General features: G+C 35.1%; 1 protein-coding gene across 3 annotated transcripts; it reads right to left on the bottom strand.

Annotated features, from left to right (window-relative positions):
• LOC139705247 (killer cell lectin-like receptor subfamily G member 1) lies at positions 1-27,212 on the bottom strand. 3 transcript variants are annotated; one of them, XM_071610397.1, is made up of 7 exons: positions 27,081-27,211; positions 23,636-23,737; positions 20,980-21,149; positions 15,121-15,221; positions 14,432-14,531; positions 647-757; positions 1-127 (listed from the first exon to the last, which is right to left on the bottom strand). In XM_071610397.1, exons 1-6 carry the CDS (start codon positions 27,160-27,162, stop codon positions 668-670), a joined length of 645 nt encoding a protein of 214 aa, XP_071466498.1. In that variant the 5' UTR covers positions 27,163-27,211; the 3' UTR covers positions 1-127; positions 647-667. The 3 variants fall into 3 exon arrangements, with proteins under 3 accessions (XP_071466498.1, XP_071466499.1, XP_071466500.1); XM_071610398.1 differs by having other exon boundaries at positions 651-757; XM_071610399.1 differs by lacking the exon at positions 23,636-23,737 and having other exon boundaries at positions 27,081-27,212.

Below are 27,212 nucleotides of genomic sequence, written 5' to 3'. Positions count from 1 at the left end.
TTTCGTAGTAAAATGTTTTAATAAGTAGAAAAGAACACTTTAAAATAATGATAAAGGGGCTAGGGATGTGGCTCAGTTGCACAGTGCTTGCCTAGCACACGTGAGGTCCTGAGTTCCATTCCCAACACTGCAAAAAAGAAAAGAAAAGAAAAATGATAAAAAGTATAGTATAGTAAACACATAAACCAGTAACATAATAATTGATTATAATTAGCAAGCATTATGTACTATACATAATAGTGTTGCTATACTTTCATATGACTGGCAGTACAATAGCTCTGTTTACAGCAGCATCAAGACAAAAATAAATAACACATTCTGGAAAAAATTGACAAAACGAAAAGTTGGTTCTTTGAAAAAAATAAATAAAATTGACAGACCCTTAGCCACACTAACGAAGAGAAGGAGAGAGAGAACTCAAATTACCAGCATACGTGATGAAAAAGGAAATATCACAACAGACACTACAGAAATACAGAGGATAATTAGAAATTATTTTGAAATCTTATACTCCAATAAAATAGAAGACATTGAAGGCATCGACAAATTTCTTAAGTCATACAATTTGTTCAGATTGAGACAGGAAGATATACACAATTTAAACAGACCAATATCAAGTGAGGAAATAGAAGAAGCCATAGCTTACCAACCAGGCTGGGGATGTGGCTCAAGCGGTAGCATGCTCGCCTCGCATGCGTGCAGCCCGGGTTCGATCCTCAGCACCACATACAAACAAAGATGTGTGTCCGCCGAAAAACTGAAAATTAAATATTAAAAAAAAAAAAAGCTTACCAACCAAGAAAATCCCAGGACTGGATGGTTACACAGCCAAGTTCTATAAGACCTTTAAAGAAGAACTAATACCAATACTCTTCAATTTATTTCACAAAATAGAAAAAGAGGCAGTAATTCCAAACTCATTCTATAAGGCCAATATCACCCTGATCCCAAAACCAGGCAAAGACAAATCAAAGACAGAAAACTTCAGACCAATATTTCTAATAAACATAGATACAAAAATTCTCAATAAAATTCTGGCAAATTGAATGCAAAAACATATCAAAAAGATTGTGCACCATGATCAAGTGGGATTCATCCCAGGGATGCAAGGTTGGTTCAACATACAGAAATCAATAAATGTAATTCATCACATCAATAGACTTAAAGATAAGAATCATATGATCATCTCAATAGACGCAAAAAAAGCATTTGACAAAATACAGCACCCCTTTATATTCAAAACACTAGAAAAACTAGGGATAACAGGAGCATATCTCAACATCATAAAGGCTATCTATGCTGAGCCTCAGGCCAATATCATCCTAAACGAAGAAAAATGAAGGCATTCCCTCTAATACTTGGATCAAGACAGGGATATCCTCTTTCATCACTTCTATTCAACATAGTTCTTGAAACACTGGCCACAGCAATTAGAGAGATGAAAGAAATCAAAGGGATATGTATAGGAAAAGAAGAACTTAAATTAGCACTATTTGCTGACAATATGATTCTATACCTAGAAGACCCAAAAGAACTCCACCAATTGCAATTCCCATTCAAAATCCCAACGACATTCCTCATAGAAATAGAAAAAGCAATCATGAAATTCATCTGGAAAAATAAGAGACCCAGAATATCTAAAGCAATTCATAGCAGGAAGAGTGACGCAGGTGGCATCACTATACCAGAACTTAAACTATACTACAGAGCAACAGTAACAAAAACACCCTGGTATTGGCACCAAAACAGACTGTAGACCAATGGTACAGAATAGAGGACACAGACACTAACCCACAAATTTACAATTATCTTATATTAGACAAAGGTGCCAAAAACATGCACTGGAGAAAAGATAGCATTTTCAACAAATGGTGCTGGGAAAACTGAAAATCCATATGCAACAAAATGAAATTAAACCCAAATCTCTCAGCATGCACAAAACTCAACTCAAAATGGATCAAGGACCTAGGAATTAAACCAGAAATTAAACTTTTTCATCTAATAGAAGAAAAAGTAGGCCCTAATCTTCATCATGTGGGATTAGGTTCCAACTTCCTTAATAAAACTCCTATAGCACAAGAATTAAAACCAAGAATCAATAAATGGGATGAAATCAAACTAAAAAGTTTTTTCTCAGCAAAAGAAACAATCTGTGAGGTGAACAGAGAGCCTACATCCTGGGAGCAAATCTTTACCCCTCACATATCAGATAGAGCACTAATCTCTAGGGTATATAAAGAATTCAAAAAGCTAAGCACCAAAAAAAACAAATAACCCAATCAACAAATGGGCCAAGGACCTGAACAGACACTTCTCAGAAGATGATATACAATCAATCAACAAATATATGAAAAAATGCTCATCATCTCTAGCAATCAGAGAAATGCAAATCAAAACTACTCTAAGATATCATCTCACTCTAGTCAGAATGGCAGCTATTATGAAGACAAACAACAATAAGTGTTGGCGAGGATGTGGGGGAAAAGGTACATTGATACATTGCTGATGGGACTGCAAATTGGTGCAGCCAATATGGAAAGCAGTACAGAGATTCCTTGGAAATCTGGGAATGGAACCACTATTTGACTCAGCTATCCCTCTCCTCGGACTATAGCCAAAGGACTTAAAAACAGCATACTGAGGGTCACAGCCACATCAATGTTTATAGCAGAACAATTCACAATAGCTAAACTATGGAGCCAACCTAGATGCCCTTCAGTGGATGAATGGATAAAAAAAAAGTGTGGCATATATACACAATGGAATATTACTCAGCATTAAAAGAGAATAAAATCATGGCATTTGCAGGTAAATGGATGGTGTTGGAGAAGATAATGCTAAGTAAGCCAATCACAAAAAAACAAATGCCAAATGTTTTCTCTGATATAAGGAGGCTGACTCATAGTGGGGTAGGGTCGGGGAACATGGGACAAATAGATGAATAGATGGGGAAGAGGGAAAAGGAGGAGGCAGGGAATTAGCAAGGATGGTGGAATGTGATGGACATCATTATCCAAAGTACATATATGAAGACTTGAATTGGTGTCAACCTACTTTATATACAGAGATATGAAAAATTGTGGTATATATGTGTAATAAGAATTATAATGCAAAAAAACAAGTACATGTATAAAGATGTGAATTTGCGTGAACATACTTTATACAAAGATATGAAAAATTGTGCTGTATATGTGTAACAAGAATTATAATACATTCCAGTGTTGTGTGTTTAAAAAAATAAAATCAATAAAAATAAGTAAATGAGTAACACATTCTACTACAGCTTATCGTTAGGATGGCTATGGTGTCACTAGGCAATAAGAATGTGCCATTATAATATTATGGAACAACCATAGTATATTTGGTCCCTCGATGAACAAAATGCCATTATGCAAGACATGACTGTCTTTTTATCCCAGAAAAGTACCCCCCAAAAGTGACTTCTTTTGAAGCATACTCACCAATCCTCTACTCCTTCTTGTCACTGTCCCCCTCAAACCTGTTCCCTCCTTCACAATGATTCAGGACTCTGTCCCAAAATTCTGTCATGTTTTCTACTCCTATATTCATATCAGGAAAAAATTATTTAAGCATTAAACTGTAAAACAAAATAATGACAAGAAATATAAACTTATTAGAAAATTTTTGGAAAACTATATGTAGAATCCAAAGTACAGGATTCCAGATGGAAAACCAGAATCTACAATGGGAGGAAAAATAAGAGATTTGACTTGACTGAAATTTAAAATGGGGGGCTGGGGATGTGGCTCAAGCAGTAATGCGCTTGCCTGGCATGTGCAGGGCGCTGGGTTCGATCCTCTGCACCACATAAAAGTAAAATAAAGTTGTTGTGTCCACCAAAAACCAAAAAATAAATATTAAAAAAAATTCTCTCTCTCTCTCTTTAAAAAACATTTTTTTAAATGTGGGGGCTAAGGTTGTGGCTCAGTGGTAGAGTACTTGCCTAGCATGTGTGAGGCACTGGGTTTGATTCTCAGCACCACATATGAATTGATAAATAAATTAAGTCCCATCAACAACTGAAAAAAAACATTTTTTTAATTCAAAATGGGCCAAGTGCTGTGGTACACACTTGTAATCCCAGAGGCTTGGGAGGCTGAGGCAGGAAGATTACGGAATTCAAGGCCAGCTTCAGCAACTTAGCAAAGCCCTAAGCAACTCATTCTCACCACAAAATAATGATAAATATGTGAAGTAATACATGTGAATTAGCTCAATCAGTCATTGCACAATGCATTTATATTTATTTCAAAACAATATGCTATTGAAGACAAATGTGTTTTAGAATTTATGAACATTCAGAGATGGTTGGGAAGGGTAGCTGTGCAGATTATTAGTAGCTGTTCTCTCTTCTAACAAACTTTTGTTAGTGTCATACATAATTGAAAACAATAGGCTATTGAATAATTGTAATATTGTCCTGATTTTTTAAATTCATTACATATAGGTTGATTTTGAAAAAAAAATGTTGTTCACAAAATATATGCAATTTTTGTTAACTTTTAAGTATACAGTTTTTTGAAACTTTAAATGCATAAATGGGAAGAAAAATTCCTCTATAATGTTTAAAAAAACAATTAATAGAAAGAAAATGTTTACAATATGTGTGACTGAAAACAGGTCATTATCACTAATATACAAAGAGCATCTATAGGTGGATGAGAAAAAGAAAGAAAAACCTGACCAAACATATGACCAAAGGATATAAATATACAACTCAGAGAAAGTATCAATAAATGATTAACCCGAGAATATGCTTAAAGCCAATGGTACTTAAAGAAATACAAATTATAAAAAGATATATCATTTCTCTTCTACCACAGGAATAATAATAATAATAAGCCAAAATATAAAACATAGAGATGATGTGGAGCTAAGAAGGGAGAAGCAGTATCCTTGTACATTGCTAGTGGGAGTAAAATTGCTTCAACCTTTTTGAAAGTAGTCTAGTAGCATCTATTATAATTTTTAACTTACCAGACACTTTGGCCCATGATTGGCAATTTTAGACATCTATTGTGGAGAAACGGGACATAGGTACAAAAATGTTCAGTGTGGTCTTTTAGCACATGTCCTACACTGCCATTCCCAAAGCTTTTCCTATCCAACATGTCCTTCCCTTCAGGATGCCTACTAATTGGGTTTCTTTTCTATTTTTAACTCCTTCAGTTTCTTATGCATTTTTCCTTTCTCTGAAAACTCCCAGTAAAAATCCCAACTCTTCATCATTTCTATCATCTGACTTGTCTGTTACTACAACTAGTCTGATACGAGCTGCTGCCAAAAATCATGCAATAATGCAGACTGAAATCACTAAAAAATGTGTGACCTCCCGCCTGACCTCAGCTCAGTGCTGCTCAGCAGTGCAATCTCCATGTAGATGTTTCTTTTTCCTGCGTGATTATTCCAAAATTCTGCTATTAACCCCCAAACCTATCATTCTTAGCACATGACCTTGTCTCATTTCACTGAGAAAATGAAGTTTACCAAGCAAAAACAGTCTACATTTCTTCCCTATCACTTACAAACATATCAGAACCTTCACCCATTCTTCCTCCACCCACGGGAAAAGGGGCACTCTTTCCACCCAAGATATTTCTTCCAGTTGTATGCTGGGTCTCATGTTGACTCACTGACTCAAGGATCTTGGTCTATGAAATATTCTTTCTCTTGCATGCATTTTTAAACTCTCTTTCAACTGAATTATCCATATCAACTTTTAAATATATGTTATTGTCTCCTATCCATATTTGAAATATAGTGACCCTACATATAACTATTTAGATATTATCTCTTCCTTCCTATCATAACCAAACTTCATTTAAAAGAATCTTCTAAGTGAATTGTTTCTACTTCCTTAACACCTACTCATTAGTTGGCTTACTCAAAGTGTCATCTGTCACCATCACACCAATAAAGAGTAATGAACCACGGCATCCATATTGCCAATTTCATTGAATGCTTTTCTTTCACTACGCTAATTCACAGCTCTTTGACATTTTATACTGATGAGTGATTCTTCCACCTTGAAAATCAGGTTTTCCTGAGCTTTTATCACATCGTATTAATACTCTTTTCTTTATGCTAGAAGTTTTCTCTCCTCCCTTTCATGTATTTTTCCACCTCAATACTATAATGGAAATAATGACTATTATTATCATCAAAGATTTGCTCAGAGAGATCATTACTATCAAGGGAATGATTTGCCTTCTAGATGCTCTAATGTAAAGAATCTGAAATTCTTCCTCCTAAGTGAAAACTCATCTCTACTTTTCAAGGTTGGAGCCAGGAGTAAAAGGTCATCATGATTGTGAGGAACTTGTGGTTCACCTCACCTTTGCCTTGTGAGGGCACAAAGAAATAGACACTTCAAATCATACACTGCTGGAGAGTTTAATTAATGCACCATTTAAAATTATCTAATAAAATTTAAATTGCATATTCCCATGACCCAGTAATTCTCCCTGATATATATACAAAGTAACTTATGAAAAAGATATTTATGTAAAATCTATAGGAAAGACCACAGGACCTAGAACAGCTAAAATAATTTTGAAAAAGAAAACAAAATTGGAGGACGACACTACCTGATCTCGAGACTTATAAAATTACTGTGAGGAAGAAATAAAATAATAGGCATATAAGTAAACAAAACAAAAAAGAAATTAGAAATAGACCCACATGAATATGACCAACTGATTTTCACTAAAGGTACCAAGGGAAGTCAGTGTAGAAGAGGTAGTTAAATGGTACTGAAACAATTGGGCAGCTATAAGAAAAAAGTAGTAATTTCAATTGACACCTCATACCAGATCACAAGTTAAATCAAAACTGATCACAAACCCAAATGCAAAACCTAAAACTACAAAATTTTTAGATTAAAACACAGAAGCAATCTTTATGACCACGGACTAGGCAAATATTTTTTAGATAACAAAATAACAAACTGTAATGCAAAATATAATCAGGAGAAGAAAAAAAAAAGACTATTTGTTTTCCCCCAGAAAGAAACTTTTACACGCAGACAGTTTCTGTGACTAAATGTAAGGGGACAGGGGATTTCCCACAGACCAATCAAGCAATTAATTCTTCAATGGATTCTCAAGTAGATACTAGCTGGGGTTCTCTAACTCAATTTGATTCTGACATGGTGATAGCATCAGAGCCCACAGGTTGAGGGCTCAGTCCCACAGACTGCCCCCAATATCACATGTCAGTTGAAAGCAAACACAGGTTATGCCTGAGCTTCTGATCAACCAGGTTCTCACAACCCCTCCTCACATTCAGTTAATTTGCTGGAGTGCTTCACAGAACTCAGGGAAACCCTTGCTTACATTCACTCATTTATATAAAGGATATTACAAAAGACACAAATGAACTTCCAGATGGGAGAGATGCACAGGGGTAAGGCATATTAGGGAGGGGACGTGGGATTTCCATGCCCTCTTGGGATGTACTATGCTCCAGGAAACCCCACCTGTTCAGCTATCCAGATGCTCCCAGAACTCAGCGGTTTTGAGTTTTTATGGATGCTTCATTAGGTAGGCATGACTGACAAAATTATTGGTCACTGTTGATTAAAAAAACCTTCAGCACCTCTCTCCTTCCTGGAGGTGAGGAGGTGGGGTTTAAAGTCCCAACCCTCTAAAAGTGCCTTGGTCATTTTGGTGAGCATCCCCCAACCTTAAGCTATCTAAGAGCCACTGGGAATTCATTAGCATAGGAAACACACTCATCACTCAGAAGACTCCAAGGAGCTATGTGAAGAAATAGGATAGAAGGTCTAATATGTATTTTACAATATATACTGATAAACTGAACTTCACCAAAATTTTTTAAAAATTCTGTTCTTTGAAACACACTGCTAAGATAATGAAAAGACAAGGCACAGACTGAAGAAAAGGTGTACATTTGCAAAGCACATATCTGATAAGAACTTATAGAGAATATATAAAGAATTTTGAAAGCTTAATAACTAGAAAACAAATGGGCAAAAGAGTTGAATAGATAATTAATCAAAAATATATGGATGGGGGCTGGGGATGTGGCTCAAGCGGTAGCGCGCTCGCCTGGCATGCATGCGGCCCGGGTTCGATCCTCAGCACCACATACAAACAAAGATATTGTGTCCGCCAAATACTAAAAAATAAATATTAAAAAAAAATTCTCTCTCTCTCTCTCTCTCTCTCTCTCTCTCTCTCTCTCTCTTTAAAAAAAAATATATGGATGGGGGCTGGAGTTGTGGCTCAGTGGTAGAGCCCTTGCCTCGCACAGATGAGGCACTGAATTCGATCCTCAGCACCATGTAAAAAATAAATAAATAAATAAGCAAAATAAAGTTACTGTGTCCATCCACAACTAAAAATATTTTTTAAAAAAAGAAATTTTTAAAAAATACATGGATGGCAAATAAGCACATGAAAAGATGCTCAACATCATTATTTTTTTAAGGAAATGGTAATGAAACCCACAGTGAGATATCACTCCATACTTATACCATGGGTAAAATTAAAAAGATTGTCTAAGCTTCTATGGTGTAAAGGAAATGGAATTCTTACACAATGCTAATTGGACTGTAGAATGGTACAATCACTTTGGAAAAGAGTTTGGTATTTTCTTAAACAATAAAATGCACATGTACGAATATGTAACAACAAACCCCACCTTATGCACAACCACAATGTACCAAAATATATATATATGGGGGAAAAAAGGAGGAGGTTAAGACACAGACACCCTGAAGGACCACATGAGGACAGTGGGAGAAGTCTGGCTGACTCCACCCCAGTAAGAGAGGCCGCAGAAGAAATCCATGTGACAAACACCTTGACCTCAAACTTCTAGTCTCCAAAACAGTGAGAAAATAGACTTCTGTTGTTCAAAACACCCAGTCTGGTAACCTTTGTTATGGCAATCCAAGAAAACTAATACAATCTGAGATAGTGGGGCCTGAAGCAAGGTATAGAAAGTCATTATTGTACAATAAACGTATACAATTTAAAAAGAACTCTAACTTCATATCTTTTAGAAATATAGTAAAGTAAAAAAACACCTGCTTAATTTTTTTTTAATGACAATTATCTCATTTTCATGTTTTGGGGATTTTTCTTCTGTTTCTCCCTTCTTTATAAGGCAAGACAGGACCAAGAAATGTCACAAATACCTTGATCCAAGTAAATTAAAAGTTCTGTAATTGAGTGCATTCTCAGTAAAGCAACTAGTCTTGGGCTTTCATTGCATAGATTCATTTTATAAGAAAGAAAAGAGAAGGGGACTTCCATAAGGATAGTTTCCATTTCTCCCCTGAGCTACCAGCTATAGCATGCTACCACTGCACTATGCTGCCATCTTTTTCTTTCTTTTGTGGAGCTTGGAATCAAACCCAAATATCATGCATGTAGGAAAGTACTGTCACTGAGCTATATTGCTCCCCGCCCACCATCGCCAGCCCCTACAGCTTCTGCTATCCTTCTGAAGATGTTTAACAATGCCATAGTAAGTCTGCCCTCTCCTTCCTTGGTTCCTCTGCAAAAACTGAGTGCCTTTTGTATAACAGACACTCTGCTAACCACTGGGGGTAGCCACACAGACTTGTCCTAACTGAGCATGCAGTCCTAACGTACAGTGGGCAAGAGTAAGACAGGAAATTACCAGAGTGCAGATAATTTGTGGGAATGTAAGTGACAGTGTGTGAAAAGCAAAGTTCAGGGAGCATACAACTGTAGCCTAAGAAAGGCTGCCTTGGAGGAACTGGCAGTTTGTTTTTATTGTCCACTGAAAGATGAATGTCTAAATCACGTAGCAGACAACAAAAAATGTCCAGTGAAAATGGAACATGCAAAGGCCCTGTGGTGAGAAGGAGCAAAATGTACTTGAGAAACTGAAGGAAAGCCAATGTGATATGGATTATTGAAACAGTTGGCTGTCAGGACATTTGCATTTAATGTCAAGATAAGATCTGCATTAAAAACAAGCTTAATAATATAAAAATATTGTACTCCATAAGTGTATACAATTATGATCAGTCATTTTTAAATAATATCAACTTATAAAGAAAAAATAGAATAAAATGTACACCTATATTTAATCCAGTTATCCCACCTCTTAGGTTATTTGCCAAAGAGAAAACAAGGTCTATGTCCATACAAAGACTTGTACCCAAATATTCACAATAGCTATAAAACTGTTTTAGTAGACACAACTAAATTTTCATAAATAATTGAACAGTTAATTCAATTATTTAGTAGAAACAACCTAAATTTTCATAAATAATTGAACAGTTAATATGATATGATAAATCCATACAATAGATTATTAGCAATAAAAATCTAAAATATTGATAAATACAAGGATGAATCATAAAATTTGTAAAAAAAAATGAGTACATAGTGAATGTTTCTCTACATACTATACAACTTCAGAATATACAATTTCATATATAGTGACAGAAATTAGAATGGGAATTTCCTAGGAAAATGGAAGAACTAGGGGACAGAAGGAGAAAGAAAAGAAATACAAAACATCACAAGGAACCCATTGTGAGTAATTGACACATTCACTATCTTGATTGTGTTGATGATTTCATGGAGAGATATATATTAAAATTAATAAAATTGTATAGAAAATAAATTATATATAATAAAATGTTCCACTTAACTGTATGTCAAATGTACCTCAACAGAACTGTTTTGGGGTTTTGTGTGTGTGTGTGGGTTTGTTTTTATAGGTGGGAGTGATTATGAAATTGTCACTGTAATCCAGGTGAACCACACAGTGGTTTGGACTAGAGTTAAAAGCGGAGATGGAGAAAAGTGGTAAAATTAAAATGTACTTTCATGGTATACACAAGAAAATTTGCTGATACAGTGAATTTTAAAAAAGAGAAAGAGTCTGGCACTGTGGTGTACTCCTGTCATTCCCAGCAACTCAGAGGCTGATGGAGGAGGATCACAAGTTTGAGGCCAGCCTGAACAACTTAGTGAGACTCTGTTTCCAAAATATCTTTTTTTTTTAATGGTGGGTTTGTAGCTCAGTGCAACAGGCTTCCTGGGAAAGAAAAAGAAGGAAGAAAGAAAGGAGGGAGGGGAAGGACAGAAAGAAAAATGGGCGGGAGAGGGAGGGAGGGAAGAGAAGAGAAAGAGAAGGAAGGGAGGGAGGATGGAGAGGGAGGGAGAGGAGAAAGGGAGAGAAAAAGGATAAAGGAATGAACAGAGTGGGAAGGAAAGGAAGAAAGGAAAGAATCAATCAGTAAACTCTCTAGTTTGTTATCTAAATAACAGAGTAGGACCATTGCTTGAGGTGGAGGAAGAGTTGGGAGTAGGAATATGTAGAGGATATTCATTCCTGCATTTTTGGAAATAGAGAAACAAAGGCAAACTGAATGTCATTGAGAGAATGGATACATCAAATGGATATACTACACAGCAGATAAAAGGATGAATTACAAGCACATAGAGCAACATGGATAGATTTCAAAAACTTAACACTGGTGAAAAAAGAAAACAGTGAGATATATTTAAAATCATTTAATTACATATGAAACAAATGAAGATGAAAACTGTTTCATAAGGAAACAAGCACGCTTAAGGAATCTAACAGCAAAGTGTGCTCCTTTGCAGGAAAGGTGAATGGATGTGGGGATACAGAAAGAAGCGGAAAGATAAACAGACCCTGAGAGACACATATATGGATTAGGAAAGAAGCTGACTTCACAAAATGAGGAGTTTGATTGATTAACTCTAGTGGCTGAACCCAAGGTCCAAAAAACATTTATTAAAGTAAAATAAAATAACAAAAGATGAAAAGGACAAGAGCTTAGGTTCTTGCTATATTAAAAGGATTATCTAATCTTTCCCTACTGAGCCTTAGATATATGAGTAGCCTCCATAGAAGTTTTTTTTCCCTCTCTGGACTTTCTTCATTCCCATTTTGTTACTGCTGTGTTACTGTCTTAATAATGTTTTATTCTAAATATTGCACATTCTAGATATGTTTATTGTATGATGTTCATCAAAGGAATCAACTGTGAAATTTAGATCCTGAGAGAAAATATTCAGTTGCTAGTTTTTACCAAACTTTATTATACCAGGCAAAGTAAAGGAGCTGAGTCAATAACTAAACTTAGCTCCTAAGTAATAAGTCTAAGGAATAAATAAACAACTGTTAATTCTATTGTAACATCCTTAATGAAGACTAAGCAGTGATGAATACAACCTAATCCTCACAACAGCTAAGAAAAGCTTACAAGAAGTCTGAGCTTACCTTACAAAGGAAAGCACATATATCCTGCTTGCTCAGGTGAGAATCTAAAGGCTTAACAATGCCCCTTCATTCATTTAAATGAATGAAACTGTGCAGCCTATAGCAACCAAGCAGTGGCCCAAATGAAATCACTATCATTACATCCTTAACAAAGTTGATGTCATTACGATCATATCCATAAATCAGGGACACCCTTGCTCCAGAACCTAAAGTTAAGAGGTTATAAGCAGCTTGTTTCTACTACTTCTTTCTGTGAGCATGATATCCAGATTAATCTTACCGTTTGCCCTTTTAGAGTCAGCTACTGACCTAGCTAATGGGTAGTTAAGAGAGGATTAGGATATCCTCTTTTTCTTGCCTTTAATACTTCTAACTGATGGGTTAACAAAAACAGCTAGGATATTTTTAAGTTTATTTATTTTATTCATCCATGTATTTATTTAATATTCACTGAATGTAAGCACTATCTTAGGTGTTTGAGATGCAGTGGTAGAAAAAAAAAAGTATAAGGGGCTGGAGTTATAGCTCAGTGGTAGAGTGCCTGCCTCACATGCATGAGGCCCTGTGTTCAATCCTCAGCATCACATAAAAATAAATAAACAAAAATAAAGATATTGTGTCCATCTATAATTAAAAAAAATATTTTTATCAAAAAGTATGAATGATGAAAGAAACAAAACAAATGACAATCTGGTAAAAAATCACAGAATTTTGGCCTATTTAAGTAATGTCTCTTGTATCTTTAAACAGCACCTTTTCTCCTTATGTATGTCCAGACTCCACTATGGAGAAATAATGAAGTTTTCTCATTTTTGCTGCATTAGTGCCTAAAAAAATTTGGAAACCCAACCATATAAACTGCTTCTGTAAACTTTCATCTATGAAAATGCCTTATTAGATTAACAACTGTCATGAAATCAATACACAAATCACATATCAGCTGCATAGAAAAGATAGTCACACCTTGGGTTATTCAACCACATCTATGAATGCTCAGAAAAACCAGACTCAGTCTTTATGTAAGTGTGAAGAGCTGAGAAACACAAAGCTTCTCACCCACTTTCCACTGTGTATTTTCTCACAGTTGGCAAAATTCTTTAGAATATAATTTTATCTGCAAAGGGTCAGCGTAAAGACAAAAAAGATATGCTCAAGAGGAAGTTAACATAGTAACCCATCAAAACATAAAACCTCTCTAGGACATGAGCAATAATACATATTTACAGAGATTTCTTCAGATCAGTTCATAATAAATAAAACACAGAAAAGTTTATGTCTTCTTTGGGTTTTATTTTTAATTGACACATATTAACCATACATATTTGTAGGGTAGAGTGTGATATTTCAATTCATGCATAAAATGTATAATGATCAATTCAGGCTAATAAACATAGCCATCATATCAAACACATAGAAACACTCAAAGTCCTCTCTTCTGGCTGTTTTGAAATCCACAATAAATTATTATTAACCTAGTCAACCTACTGTTTTATGGAACACTAGAAATTACTCCTCAATCTAATGGTTAACTAAACTCTACCACCCTTCTCCCTTCACAGCCTCTGGTACACTATTCAACTTTCTACAAATATGAGATCAACCTTTTTTAGTTTTCACACATGAGAACATAAGGTATTTGTCTTTCTGTGTCTGATTTATTTCTCTTTAACATAATATCCCCCAGGCTCATCCATATTACTACAAATGATAGGATTTCATTCTGTTGATGGCTGAATAATTTTCCACTATGTATGTATACAACATTTCTTGATCCATTCAGCCTTTGATAGAAGACTAGGTATAGCTTTGACAGAGATGGTAGAGGTGGGGAATATGGGAACCAGCGTGAGCAGACAGCGTGAAACTACTAAAAGCAAACTTTTATCTATTTTATAAATTTGCCTAAATATGATCTTTAAGTATTATTATTAACATAATACTTAAATTGTCTCAAAGAGAAACCAGCAGTACAGTATCAATCTCTAGAGGCCACATTAGTCTTTCATCTAATACCATTATGTTAGTAGGCTTTGCATTCACTAAATATATTCCATGGCTGGCCCAGAAGCCCAATGGCCACTCCCCTCTTTTCAAATATACATGACAGATCTGAGATTCAGTACAGTTCTGCCTTGCATCAACGTCTGACCTTCTTACAGATGTACTGCAAAGGAACTTCACAGCTGGAAGCTTGAAGACCATCTTCATTGATGGCACCACACGTCTGTATCCAGCTATTAGAAATAATCCTGTAAGAATTCAGAAAAGTCCATCACTTGTGGCAACATGCACAGTAAGGGAGCTGAAAAGCATGAAAGGATAAAAATTGAGCAAATTCTTTCTCACTCAACTCCCGAAACAATAGAAGAATAAAAATTTTTCAGGGCTGGGGTTGTGGCTCAGCAGTAGAATGCCTGTCTAGCACATTCGAGGTCCTGGGTTCAATCCTCAGCACCACATAAAAATAAATATTTTTAAAATTTTTCATTAGCCTCCCTCTAAAATATCACTTTTAGGGGCCGGGGGTTGTGGCTCACCTATCACATGGAAGAACCTGGGTTCGATCCTCAGCACCACATAAAATAAATAAATAAAATAAAGGTATTGTGTCCAACTACAACTAAAAAAAATAAAAATCACCCTTTTTTCCCCCTTTCCCGCTGTCCACCCACTCTTCATTCCCTTTTTTGGCCCCTATTTTCTTCTCCTTACAGCCTTTCCTCTCCTCTGTACCTGCTATCCTTCATCTATTTATCAAGCCCTGAGTCATGTCATTTTTTTCTTTCCCTCAGCTTCCTCCTCCTTGTTATTTTGTTTCACTCCTTTGAAGCCCTTTACCTTGGCAAGTTTAAAGCTGATCCATCTTCCCACCTCCAGCCAGAATTATTCCTCAGACCCATCCAGTGAAAATTCTCACGGATGAAATCTTTAAGCAAGCTCTAAAGGGGAGATTGAAGATGATGAGGAAAGATGAGAAAGATGCAGCAAATTTAAGAGGTTCTGTTGTCATGGTGAATAATTATTCCTCAGACCTCCCTTATTACCGCTGTGGAGGACTGAAAGTTTTGGTCCACCTTCCACAAAATCCATATGTTTAAGCCCCAGCCCTCAATGGCAAGGCTTGGGAAGGTGGAATCTTTAAGAGGTAATTAGGTTTACGTGAAGTGATGAAGGTAGAGCTCCGGTGGCTTATGTGTCCTTAAAATAAGAGACCTAAGCTCTCTTTGCACCAAATGAAGACACAACAAAAAGGGAGCCCTCTATAAAATGGAAGTGGCACCCATCAGGAACTAAATTTACAAGTACCTTGATCTTGGACTTCCCAGCCTCCAGAATTGTGAGAGATAAATAAATGCCTGTTGTTCAAGCCACTCATGCTAAGGGATTTTTTTTTACCAGCCCAACCTGACTACAACAAGCATCCACCCTAAATAACTCATCCCTCTTTTAATTTCTAATTCTAGAGATCTATTAATTGCAAGGAGGAGCAGCTTCCTACAATTGACCTTTATGTCTATATTATATTCTGATGTGAGAGATAAGATAATGCTACATCTCTACCTTTCATTGCAACTTCCTCCTTGATTAGATAGAACACCTGATAGGTACTGAAAAGAAAGAAACCAAACATTGTTGCAGACACAGTCCTCTTTCTCATCACTGAATGCATAACTTATGATTGATCCTATAGCAATACACTTGTGTTTTCTCACCAAGCTCATTTTCCAAATCCTCATCAATCTTATATATGACAAGAAAAAAACATTCTCAAGAGAACAAGACTAAGGCAAATTTAAATTGGTTACACCACTTATGTGTGTCATGCTCCCCAAAGGAACAGATAAAAGATGCTTTACTCTGTATGGTTTTACAGTTTTTAAAGTTTATATCCTATGGGAATTACCTCTATACATAAAGAATAAATTCAAGAAGATTAATTTTGGTGTAAGAATTGCTGTTAACATAATGAATGATTACACTTTAAATATTTTCTAACGACAGCTTAATCACTCGAATATGAATTGAATTAGTTGATAATTTCTTTAGGAGGAAACAGTGTTTTTTATTAAGAAACCAAGAAAGCAGTAAAATTCCAACTCAATGTAGTGATTATGATACCAGCAGACATCCCATTTTTATGTCATTTTTATTCTACTCCTGGAAAATGATTGCTGAACAATAAGGATTCATGGGCTACACTGAGCCATTTTCCTTTAACTAATTGGACTTTTTATCAGAAAATAAAGACTTCCTATTATAAAGTCAGGAAAGGCATGAAACCTCTTTGCACTCCCAGAAAAGATGCTATAGGAAGTACAAGAAGCTTTTGTGGTATTTCACGTCTAAATAATTTCTATTTTCTCTTCTTTAGGTTTTGGTCCTAAAAATCTAAAATTTTCACTATGTATACAGTCTTGCGTAGTCTGGCCCTTAACAACTATTTACTCACTTACTAAGTTCCAGCCCCATGCACTTTCTTTCTGCTCCTTTAACATGCCAAATGCATTCTTCCTCTAGGGTCTGTGCATAGCTTTTCCCTCTGTCTGCAATACCTTCCCCTAGGTTCTCATATGGCTGTCATTCAGGTCTCAGTCTCAACTCAAATGAGACCTTCCCAGACAGAGGGGGAATGACAACAAATAAAACACAGAAATGGATAAAGCTTTTCTCAGATTTTTCAGTTAGCATCTGAAAAGCTAGGATTAATTGATGCCCACTTACAAACTCCATTCCTGCACTATGTCATTTTCAGTACCCATATAATTCTGAGCCACTTGAGCACTTCTTTTTACTACTTCCTACTGCTGAGGCTATATATTGAAAATTTTTACTGTATCACTTTCACTTGAAAATCTTCCTATTTGGAAGAGCCTTCAACCCAGAGTGCAATTACTTTTCTATGTACTCAGCAAATTTGTGTGTGGGTGCGTGTATGCGTGTATGCATGTGTGTGGCAAAAAAAAAAAAAAAAGCATGAAGATATAAAGGTGTTAACTCAGAAATATTATCCCCCAGAGAGTGTATGAACTAGAGCACTTAAGAGCTGCATCACTATAGTAATATTCATTTTTATTGTAGAAAAAAACTTGCAAGAACTAGAAGTAACAAGCGAGGTAAAGACAGGACTCAAGCAAATTAAATCAGATTCATTTTTTCTTTTCTTTCATTTTTTTGTAGGTTGATATTTTTACCTTATACACACAGACACACACACACACAGACACACATTTTTTGTAGGTAATATTTTAAATTGAAATTAAAATACTATTAAGGCACAAAACAAACTCCTTAAACTGACAAAATTAACATAGTTTATATAAAGCATCTATATTATTCAACTATCAACAATAACTGATAACATACCAAAGCTATTAAATTAGTCATTTTTTATTAACCAACTTAACTTTAGGGATTATAATATAAAATAATATAAATGACCCCAATAAAAATAATTTATATAAATATGCTCATAGATCATAATAATTGGGCATAGACAGAATTTTGTCTAATGTGAAAATATTTAAGCAAAGCAGAGTAATGCAGAATTATTAAAAATAATTTTTAAATAAATATTTCATAATTTTTAAAAATTGCCTGAAATAATTTAGTGTTAGAAAAAAATAGGAATGAGATAATGTCATTATGACTACTTAAAACAAATTTTAAAAAAGAAGAAATAATGTTATGTGATAAAAGCAGAACATAAAATGCAGGATGTTCCAAAACAGTAGAAACCCATGTGTTTTTAAACAGTCTCATATTTTCTAATATCATCACTAAAATTTTCTTCAGACACTTTTTTTTGTAAACAATTTGAGGTAATGAATGTAATTGACTTGAAAAAAAGCACAATACAGAGTACTCATAAAATTTAAAATTGATTGGATCTATTGCTTTAACTTTAGAGGTATTTCACAGGTGTCTGGAGGCTGAAGAACAACATTGAACATATTACTTAAAAGTGTAAAAAGAGTTTTCTTAACAGGCATTTAGCCTCCAGTATATAGCACGTCATTCTCTAGCGGTATTCACCAATGGAATGCCAGTTTGAAAAACTTCTGTCTTAACCAGCCCAGATACACATCTTTTTTAAAAAAATATATATATATTTTCTTTTGGTAACTGTTCAGACCCAAGCATAATACTAGGAACATCACACATATCCTAAAATAGTATATAAACCTTGCCTTAAGATCAAAAGAATAACAATGCTAGGACAAGCGACTCTGAAAATTGGATATGTAAATTTGGTTCTACAGAATATGACAAAAGCTGGAGAAAAAGAAGCCAGAGAATCAAGCAAGAATCCTCAGGAATGTCAAAAGTAAAACTTATCTGTGGATATTAAATCTAACGGAGATATTTACCCTTTCCAATACTGACTTGAACCAAAGGGTCTTAAGAGAAAATAGTCTCATCTTGAAAATGCAGCCAATTTAACTCTGTTCACTTTACCCAACAGTGGACACAGATGCAAGGAATGTAAGGAAAGAAAGGAAGGACAAAATCCCTGTAGGTCCCTTTCTTCCTCTGAATACCTCAGAGAAACAGAAGTATCTCCAACTCCCAGATATTCTGTACCCTATTCTTTTCCCTCCTCATCTCTCATTGTCACACTGTATAATTTAAGTAGCTGTCATATCACAATTTTCTGTGGCAATGTGTTTCATTATGACTCAGTACTCCTGTTTATTGGTATTTGCAATGTTGGGCAAATGTTTCAAGGTCGTTGCTCACTTCTGCTATTGACTGCAGTCAGCTCAGGTCCTCAGATGCAGCTACATTAGAATGAGAGTAGGAGTGCTGCCATGAGGTCCAGAAAACCAGGCTATTATTATCAGAAACCATAAAACAAAGATTTCACATCTAATTAATAGAGCCCAATGCATTCTGCCTTAGATCAGGGAAGACATAAAGGAAACATCGATCACAGAGGTGGAATGATTTGAAGTTTAAATTCTATCAAGAATTTCAGGGCTGGGGATGTGGCTCAAGAGGTAGTGCGCTTGCCTGGCATGCGTGCGGCCCGGGTTCGATCCTCAGCACCACATACAAACAAAGATGTTGTGTCTGCCGAAAACTAAAAAAAATAAATAAATATTAAAATTAAAAAAAAAAGAATTTCAAATCATGGAGTATTCCTTTCATAGAAATTTTTATCTATTTGAAATAAGAATCAAAATTCTTTAATCTTTTCTTAAAATAGGAAGTTATAAAAATTAGGGGCTATATGTTCTACTTAAGTGCTATAGAGAAATTGCCTGTCTGGATTTCTCCAAGGGATGTTAATACAGTTTAATTCGTAATAAAGTGTTCTCTGTGACATGATTCTACTCAAAAAAAGAAAACATGACTATCAAAACAAATAAAAGTCAGCATGAAAAATCAAAAAATCACACTAGGATTTCTAAATCCTAAAAATCAAGCTAGGATTTCTTATTTTCTTCATATTAGGATTGAAGTTGATTGATTTTTGTGCCTGGAACATGAATTCCTTGTATTGCCTTGAGATGCCATAGGACTAACAGATGTTAGGTGGATATGAAGGATTTGAGAGGACTATAGGAAATGGAATCCCAACTGCTGAGTTCTGCAAGATGTTCATGATCATACATGCACACACACGTGTGCACACACTGACACACACACACACATACACACACGCACATACACACACACACACACACACAGTTTCCTTTCTTCCATCCAACTTTTTGGACATTGTTTCCCAGTCTGAAACTTACTGAATTTCAATGAATGAAAAAATATTTTAAAAGAAGACATTTAAGCCCCTGCCATGATCTTTTTACCTCTAGGATCTTTCTTCTTCTTCCACTCCTTCCCAAATTCACTGGCTTTTGTATAGGAACTTGCTACCTTCTTGTTTTTAGATCTTATGTTTCTTTGTTTTTGTTTTTTTTTTTGTTTGTTTGTTTGTTTGGTTTTTTTTGTACCACGGATTGAACTCAGGGGTGCTAACCACTCAGCACCAGCCCCAGCCCTTTTTATTTTTATTTTGAGATGGGATCTTGCTAAATTGCTTAGGGCCTCACTAAGTTTCTGAGGCTGGCTTTGAACTCTACCATCCTCCTGCCTCAGCCTCCAGAGCCACTGGGATTACAGGCAAGCACTACCATGCCCAGATCTTTTTCTCCTTTTTTTTTCTTTTCCTTTTTTCTTTCTTTTACTTTATTCTTTCTTTCTTTTCTTTTTTTTTTTTTTTTTTTGTGTGTGTGAGTGTGTGTGTGTGTTTTCCTTTTTCTTTTTGAGACAGGGTCTCACTATGTTGCCTAGTTGTACTCAAATTCCAAGGCTCAAATGATCTACCCACCTCAAACACGAGATCACTGAACCTACAGGCCCAGATGCTTGTTTTAATTAGACCTGCACTTCAATTCTATTTCCTCTCTGTAATACTCCCAATCCTGTCACCTCCAACACTCACACACATATACATACATGCCTACACAGCACCTGGTTGCTATATCTGAGGTCAGATAGTAGTTAAGGAGTAGGGAAGGAGAGGGGAAAAGGCAAGAGTGGAGCCGGAGAAAACAAGAGGAGGAGAGGGAAAGGGATGAATACAGCCTCCCCCAAGATCACAGGCTCCTTTTGCTGCTTAAAGAAGATACCTGGCACATTTGAACAGCAATCATTAAAAAATAAAAACTACATCTTCTAAATGTTTGTATTTACCATTTCCTTGTTGTCCGTTATCATCAGGAGATCTGAGTCTTCAGCTAAACAGAAGTGCAGACTAGAATTCCAGTCCATTTTCTTCATTGAAAAATAATAACAATGGTTACCATGTCTCATCCAGAGATCTGGGCAGCTAGGACAGCTGGCACAAGTAAAGCAGTTGGACCCTAGAAAGGAAGAAGACCTGGTTCATATCTTTATGGAACAAATAGATTTGGAAATGAAAAGGACGATAAAAGGAAATATGGCATTCTCAGTGTCTTCCTTGTCCCACCACCTTCAGATTGAGGTTTAGAGAAATGCGTAATAATGTGTGGCCTCAAACACAATGCTTCACACCACTAGCCTTCTCTTCACCAGGCAAGGATGTGCCTGTGAAGAGCAGAAAAGAAAAAGTAGTACACATGCCTGGGACTGTGGAGAGCATATTATTCACACCAGAGACCTCTATGCACATGTGATATATATTTACCAGATAAAATAAATCTGCATTTGCATGATACATATCTGTTTACTGTTTATGTTTGACACATACATTGTATAACTTCATAATGTACATTCTTAAATCAGGCAGAATCATTCAGGATATCCAACGTCAACATGATATCCCATATGGTGTATTAAAAAAAGGAAAGAAACTAGAAAGAACAAACAACTAGAATGAAAGGTTGATTATTAAAGATTGTCAGCTGGGCACAGTGATGCACACCTATAATCCCAGTGGCTCAGGAGGCTGAGTAAGGAGGATCGAAAGTTTAAAGCCAGCCTCAGTAAAAGTGAGGTGCTAAGCAACTCAGTGAAACCCTGTCTCAAAATAAAATACAAAATAGGGCTGGGAATGTGGCTCAGTGGTTGAGTGCCCCTGAGTTCAATCCCCGATACCAAAAAAAAAAAATGACTATCACCATTGGAAACTGAACAAAATACTTACACTTCTGCACAACTGATTTACTGTAGGTAATTAAACTTTTTTTCTGCTGGGTGCAACAGTGCACACCTGCAATCCCACCTACTCAGTAGGCAGAGGCAGGAAAATCACAAGTTCAAAACCAACCTGGCAATTTAACAAAACCCTATCTCAGAATAAAAATAAAAAGAGCTGGGATGTTGCTCAGTGGTAGAGCACTTACCTAGCTTGTGCCAGATCCTTGGTTTAATCCCTAGTACTACAAAAAAAGAAAGAAAGAAATTCTAACAGAGAAACATATCTAATGTTACATATCTAATATCTAATGCTAAAGTGAAAAGCATAGAATTTTCCTGAGTTCTTTTAAATAGACAATCCTCATTCCTTTAAAATGATTAGATTATAGTTCTTTTAAAAATAAGAGGGAGGGCTGAGGTTGTGGCCCAGTGGTAGAGCGCTTGCCTAGCATGTGTGAGGCACTGGGTTTGAATCTCAGCACCACATATAAATAAATAAAAAATAAAGGTACATCAGCAACTAAAAAATATATTAAAAAAATAAGAGGGAGAGTGATATTGGCCAAGTCATATTATTATATTTTGTGTTCATGTAACAACAAGTCCTCATTATGTACAACTAAAATGTACCAATTTAAAAGTGTGAAAAATATGAGAAGTGAATAAGATTTCAAGATAATCTCAGACAAGATTCCATAATTTTATTGATTTTCTATTTCCATGAAACATATTTGAAAAAACTCATATATAAGCACAATTCTACAATGAGCAAGCATGTGTCATTATATCACATAAGCATATGTGTAGATATATGATTGCAGAACAGACAACTGTGGATGTAGCTCAGTGGTAGAGTGCTTGCAAGGGTCTAGATTTGATCCCTAGCATAATAATAATAATAGCAGAATAACTCACATATCTACTCCAGATTTAAGAGTTTAAGAGTAGAGTAGGTAGCCCTTCTCCTATGAAGATTAGGTAACTCTCTATGGGAAGGCCTGACATGGGACCAATAGAGAGTTCAGCACATCAAACTATTAAATTGGCACTTTATAGATCTGTGCTTTTTCCGTACAATCATGACCCACTTTTTGTCAAAACTTCCCCATTTGTTTTGTCAAAGTAGGACTTGGTGTGAGGTAGAGTCCTGAGGCTGAACCCTTAGAATCCTAATGAATAAGTTCTATGTAATCTGTCATTAATTATCCCCCATTACATAAACCTAAGTTAGGAACCTGACTGTGAAAAAATAAACTCCGTCCTCTGAATCATCAGATTTAAGGACCTTAAAGAACTAAGTCTTGGAAAACTAGTTTTAGAAAATATGAAGGCAACCAAATGCTTATGTGAGTGGTTAAACACCATAAATACTATGATTTAAATATGATAAATGTGGTAATAAGTAGGAAACTATTATGACACAATATGGAAAACCAAAAAACAATATACAACATTATAAGTATTCTATGGTCAAAACTATTCCAAGCCTTGTTTGGGGGTGGGGAGGATTGGAGAGATTTTAAAAAGACTTGTTTGCAATATTGTTAAGAGAATAAACACTCATATAAATGCATATAGTCCAAAATGAGGAGGCTACACTTAGGAAGTGTTGTATACAGTTGGCAACTTATTTTATTTGAATTATTTTTCATTTTTCAAATGTTATACCAATTTTATAATGTAAAATGGATAAAATGAAAGATTAATTTTACCTTAAATTAGCACTTACCCTGGCACTGAATCCATTGGTATAGCAGTAAACTCATAAGAATTGCATTCAGAAGCCCCAGAGCTATTGCCACAAGGCAAGCAAGAGAAGGCCTGGAAGAAGCTACAAAAACAGAATCCAACACAAAATCCTCAGAAGAAAGATAAAGGAATTGTATATGGGATCTTGAAGCAACTGGGTCTAGTGGGAACTAAGACACAGGCCATGAAGATTTCTTTTCTGAATAAACCAAACTCAGAAAGTCAAGGGTCATATATTTTCTCTCATATGTAGAAGCTAGAAAGGAAAAACGAAAAGAAAGGTGGGGTTGGGGGAATGATATAACCAAATTATATTGCTTTATTGTGTGCATGTATGAATATAAAACAACAAATCCAACTATTATGAGCAAATATAATGTACCAATTAAAAAAAAAAAATTTCTTTCCTGAATCTCTCAGGGACTTGCTTTAAAGTCTAAAGTACCACAAACACCTATTTCAAGAAAGATACTTTTTTACGAAGTTAAAGAAAACTTTTTTTCCTTTGAAATTGTGGCTTACTTGTTCTTATACTTTGGTAGTGAGAATATAAGTTGGTATAACCTCTTTAGAGGTTGAAGGAAAATTTGGCAATATTTACCAAAACTACAAAGGTATTTACCCTTCAGCCCAGCAATTTCTCTTTAAGAAAATTTTTCTATAGCTACGTAAACATGTGCAAAATGTCATATTTACAAGGCTATTCCTGGCAGTTTTCTTTGTGGGATGAAAAAATTTAATACAACCTAAATGCCAATCAATAAAAGACCAAATATAGGGCTGGGGTTGTAGCTCAGTGGTAGAGTGTTCACCTAGCATGCATGAAGCATTGGGTTCTATCCTCAGCACTACATAAAAAATAAAATAAAAATATTGTGTCCACTTAAAACTAAAAGATTAATATTAAAAAAGGCCATATATATTTTGATATTCCCCTAAAATGTGTTTGCAGCTTCTAACAACAGAATATTTGGAGTGTTTTGTTTATTTGTTGCTGATAAGCAGTGATTCTTAAAATATATAGTTATGGGAAAGAATTCTAAGCCAGGAGCTGTGGCACATGCTTTAATCCCAGCTATTCTGGAGGCTATGTCAGGAAGATCACAAATTTGAGACCAGCCTGGGCAACATATTGAAACCCTGTCTCAAAAACAAACAAACAAAAAAACAACAACAAAGAATCATTCCCCAAACAGGATGTACTAAGATTTGTGCAAGAATCTGATATGTTGTTTGCCTCTGGAGAAGACAAATGGGGAGGGACAGAGATAGGCCAGAGACTTTTTACCTTATTTTCTTTTGTACCTTCTGAATTTTGAACCATGTGAATGTATTAGCTACTCCATCTTTAAATAAACAAAATTTAAACAAAAATAAAATAACTTGCATCTCAGAAGTGAATGAAAAAATTCCTTTTGCTTTGTAAACTCCCATTATTGGAAGCACCGTGAGTTTAGGTTGACAGAATGTCTAAAGATGAAAAAAAGAATGCTCAAAGATGAAACATTACTTCATATTAACTATGCTGCATACAACTTATATCTAAGAATGATCTTTCAGTTTGAAAAGTGGAAGTATTTTCCCCAAAACTTTTTATTTCAAAATCGTAGGTGTCTCATAGTCAGATACTGTAGGTATTACATGTAAAGAGTGAAATTATGTAAACTTAAGACATTCAACTTCTAGTTTTGACTCCTTTATTTGATAAACCTTTAATTAGGAAATCAATTTTGCCCATTTGTACCTCATTTTTCTGTTTAAATTTTAGATAAATTATTCTGTATATATGCGTATCTATGAACTGTTCTGAATTGCTTAAAAGAAATTCACAGAGAGAGATGCCTTTAGAAAGAGAGAATTCCACATGACAAATATTTTGACTGATGAATCCAGAAACACTAGATTTCTAGCCACATAAAAAAATACATTTGTAGGACTGGGGTTGTGGATCAGTGGTAGAGCACTTGCCTAGTATGTGTGAGGCACTGGATTCAATTCTCAGCACCGTATATAAATAAAATAAAGGTTCATCTACAACTAAAAAAATTTATTTTAAAATACATTTGAACCATACAAGAACATTTAATGAAATAAACATTCATTTTAGATCTTATGTTAAATGATAAAATTTTATCAAAACATAATTATATTTTGTTGTACAACACCATCCAATTTGAGAAAGTAAAATAGATTTCTTAATTTATATTAATTACATATTATATTATACTTGTTCCAACTATTAAGTTCCAATTTATCACCAGTTATAAGATAAATTGAACTTATACTTCAAGATGTATATTAATATTTCTAGTCCTTAGAAATTAGCACAGATATAATCCAAAAGAAGGAAAAGAATATACAAATAAAATGTGCTATATAATTATAGCAATAAAAATAAATCTAACTGCCCAAGTATAAGGGAATGATTTAGCATATTTTGGAAATGCTTTTTTTTTTTTAAGAGAGAGAGAGAATTTTTTAATAGTTATTTTTTTAGTTTTCGGTGGACACAACATCTTTATTTTATTTTTATGTGGTGTTGAGGATTGAACCCAGCAACCCTGCGCATGCCAGGCGAGCGCGCTACGGCTTGAGCCACATCCCCAGACCTTGGCAATGCTTTTGACAGACAACATTAAAAATCATTATCAATAAGACTATGTAGCAATAAGAAAGCTTAAAGAACTACACTAAAGAATATATTCTTCTGGAACTTATCTGCTTAATATATAAAATCAAATATTAATTTGGACATTTACCCTATTATCTGTCTGTCTCAGATAGTGTTCTGTCAGGATTCTACATAAAGGTTTTTTTTTTTTTTGCCGGGGGGTGGGGGGGGGTTTGTTTGTTTGTTTGCCCTCAACATCCCCTGAATTAAAGGGACTGCTTATCTGTAGTGTTCTCACCTTTTCATCCCTCATTACCATTCTGGTACTATACTAGAATGAGGGGAAAAAACACCTACAAATGTGAATTAGTTTCTTTTCTGACAAAATCTTACCATTACCAATTAGCAAAATTATTGGTCTCTTCCTCATTTCATATAAAAACAACATGTTTAGAAATTAAATAGCTGGTCCAAGTTTACTCCAAACATGATTAAAGAGAGAAACTTTTCCCAATACAGTTCTTGCTTTAGTTCAGAGGCAATAAAAAAAAATAATGCACTGTCCTAGCCAGGCATTAGATGTGATAATAGAAGTAAATGGCTAGAAAAAAAGTTTATCTGAGAACTACTAACATATTCCATACCATATACCAAATTTCCATACTCCAATTCATGACTTCAGACTGAACCCAAAGTATTTCTTCAGATTATCCTCAATTTTTCTGTACCCTCTACTCCAAAATTATTCTACTTCTTATTAATCTATGGTCTAGAGTCACTACAAACAGCTTCCAAGCTAACTTGGTTAACTCACCTTTTTGCTGTGATCTGTAGTCATTCTCGGCTTGTGCTGTGTTAGGCAACTCTAACATGGAATAAATATCACTGTCAGTCATCTCCACCTAATCTCTTTCACATTGAGTTAAGAGAGTTAAAATTATAGAAG

Source organism: Marmota flaviventris, chromosome 3 (genome assembly GCF_047511675.1).
Source record: "Marmota flaviventris isolate mMarFla1 chromosome 3, mMarFla1.hap1, whole genome shotgun sequence".
NCBI lineage: Eukaryota > Metazoa > Chordata > Mammalia > Rodentia > Sciuridae > Marmota > Marmota flaviventris.
This window is presented reverse-complemented; position numbering and strand designations above follow the sequence as displayed.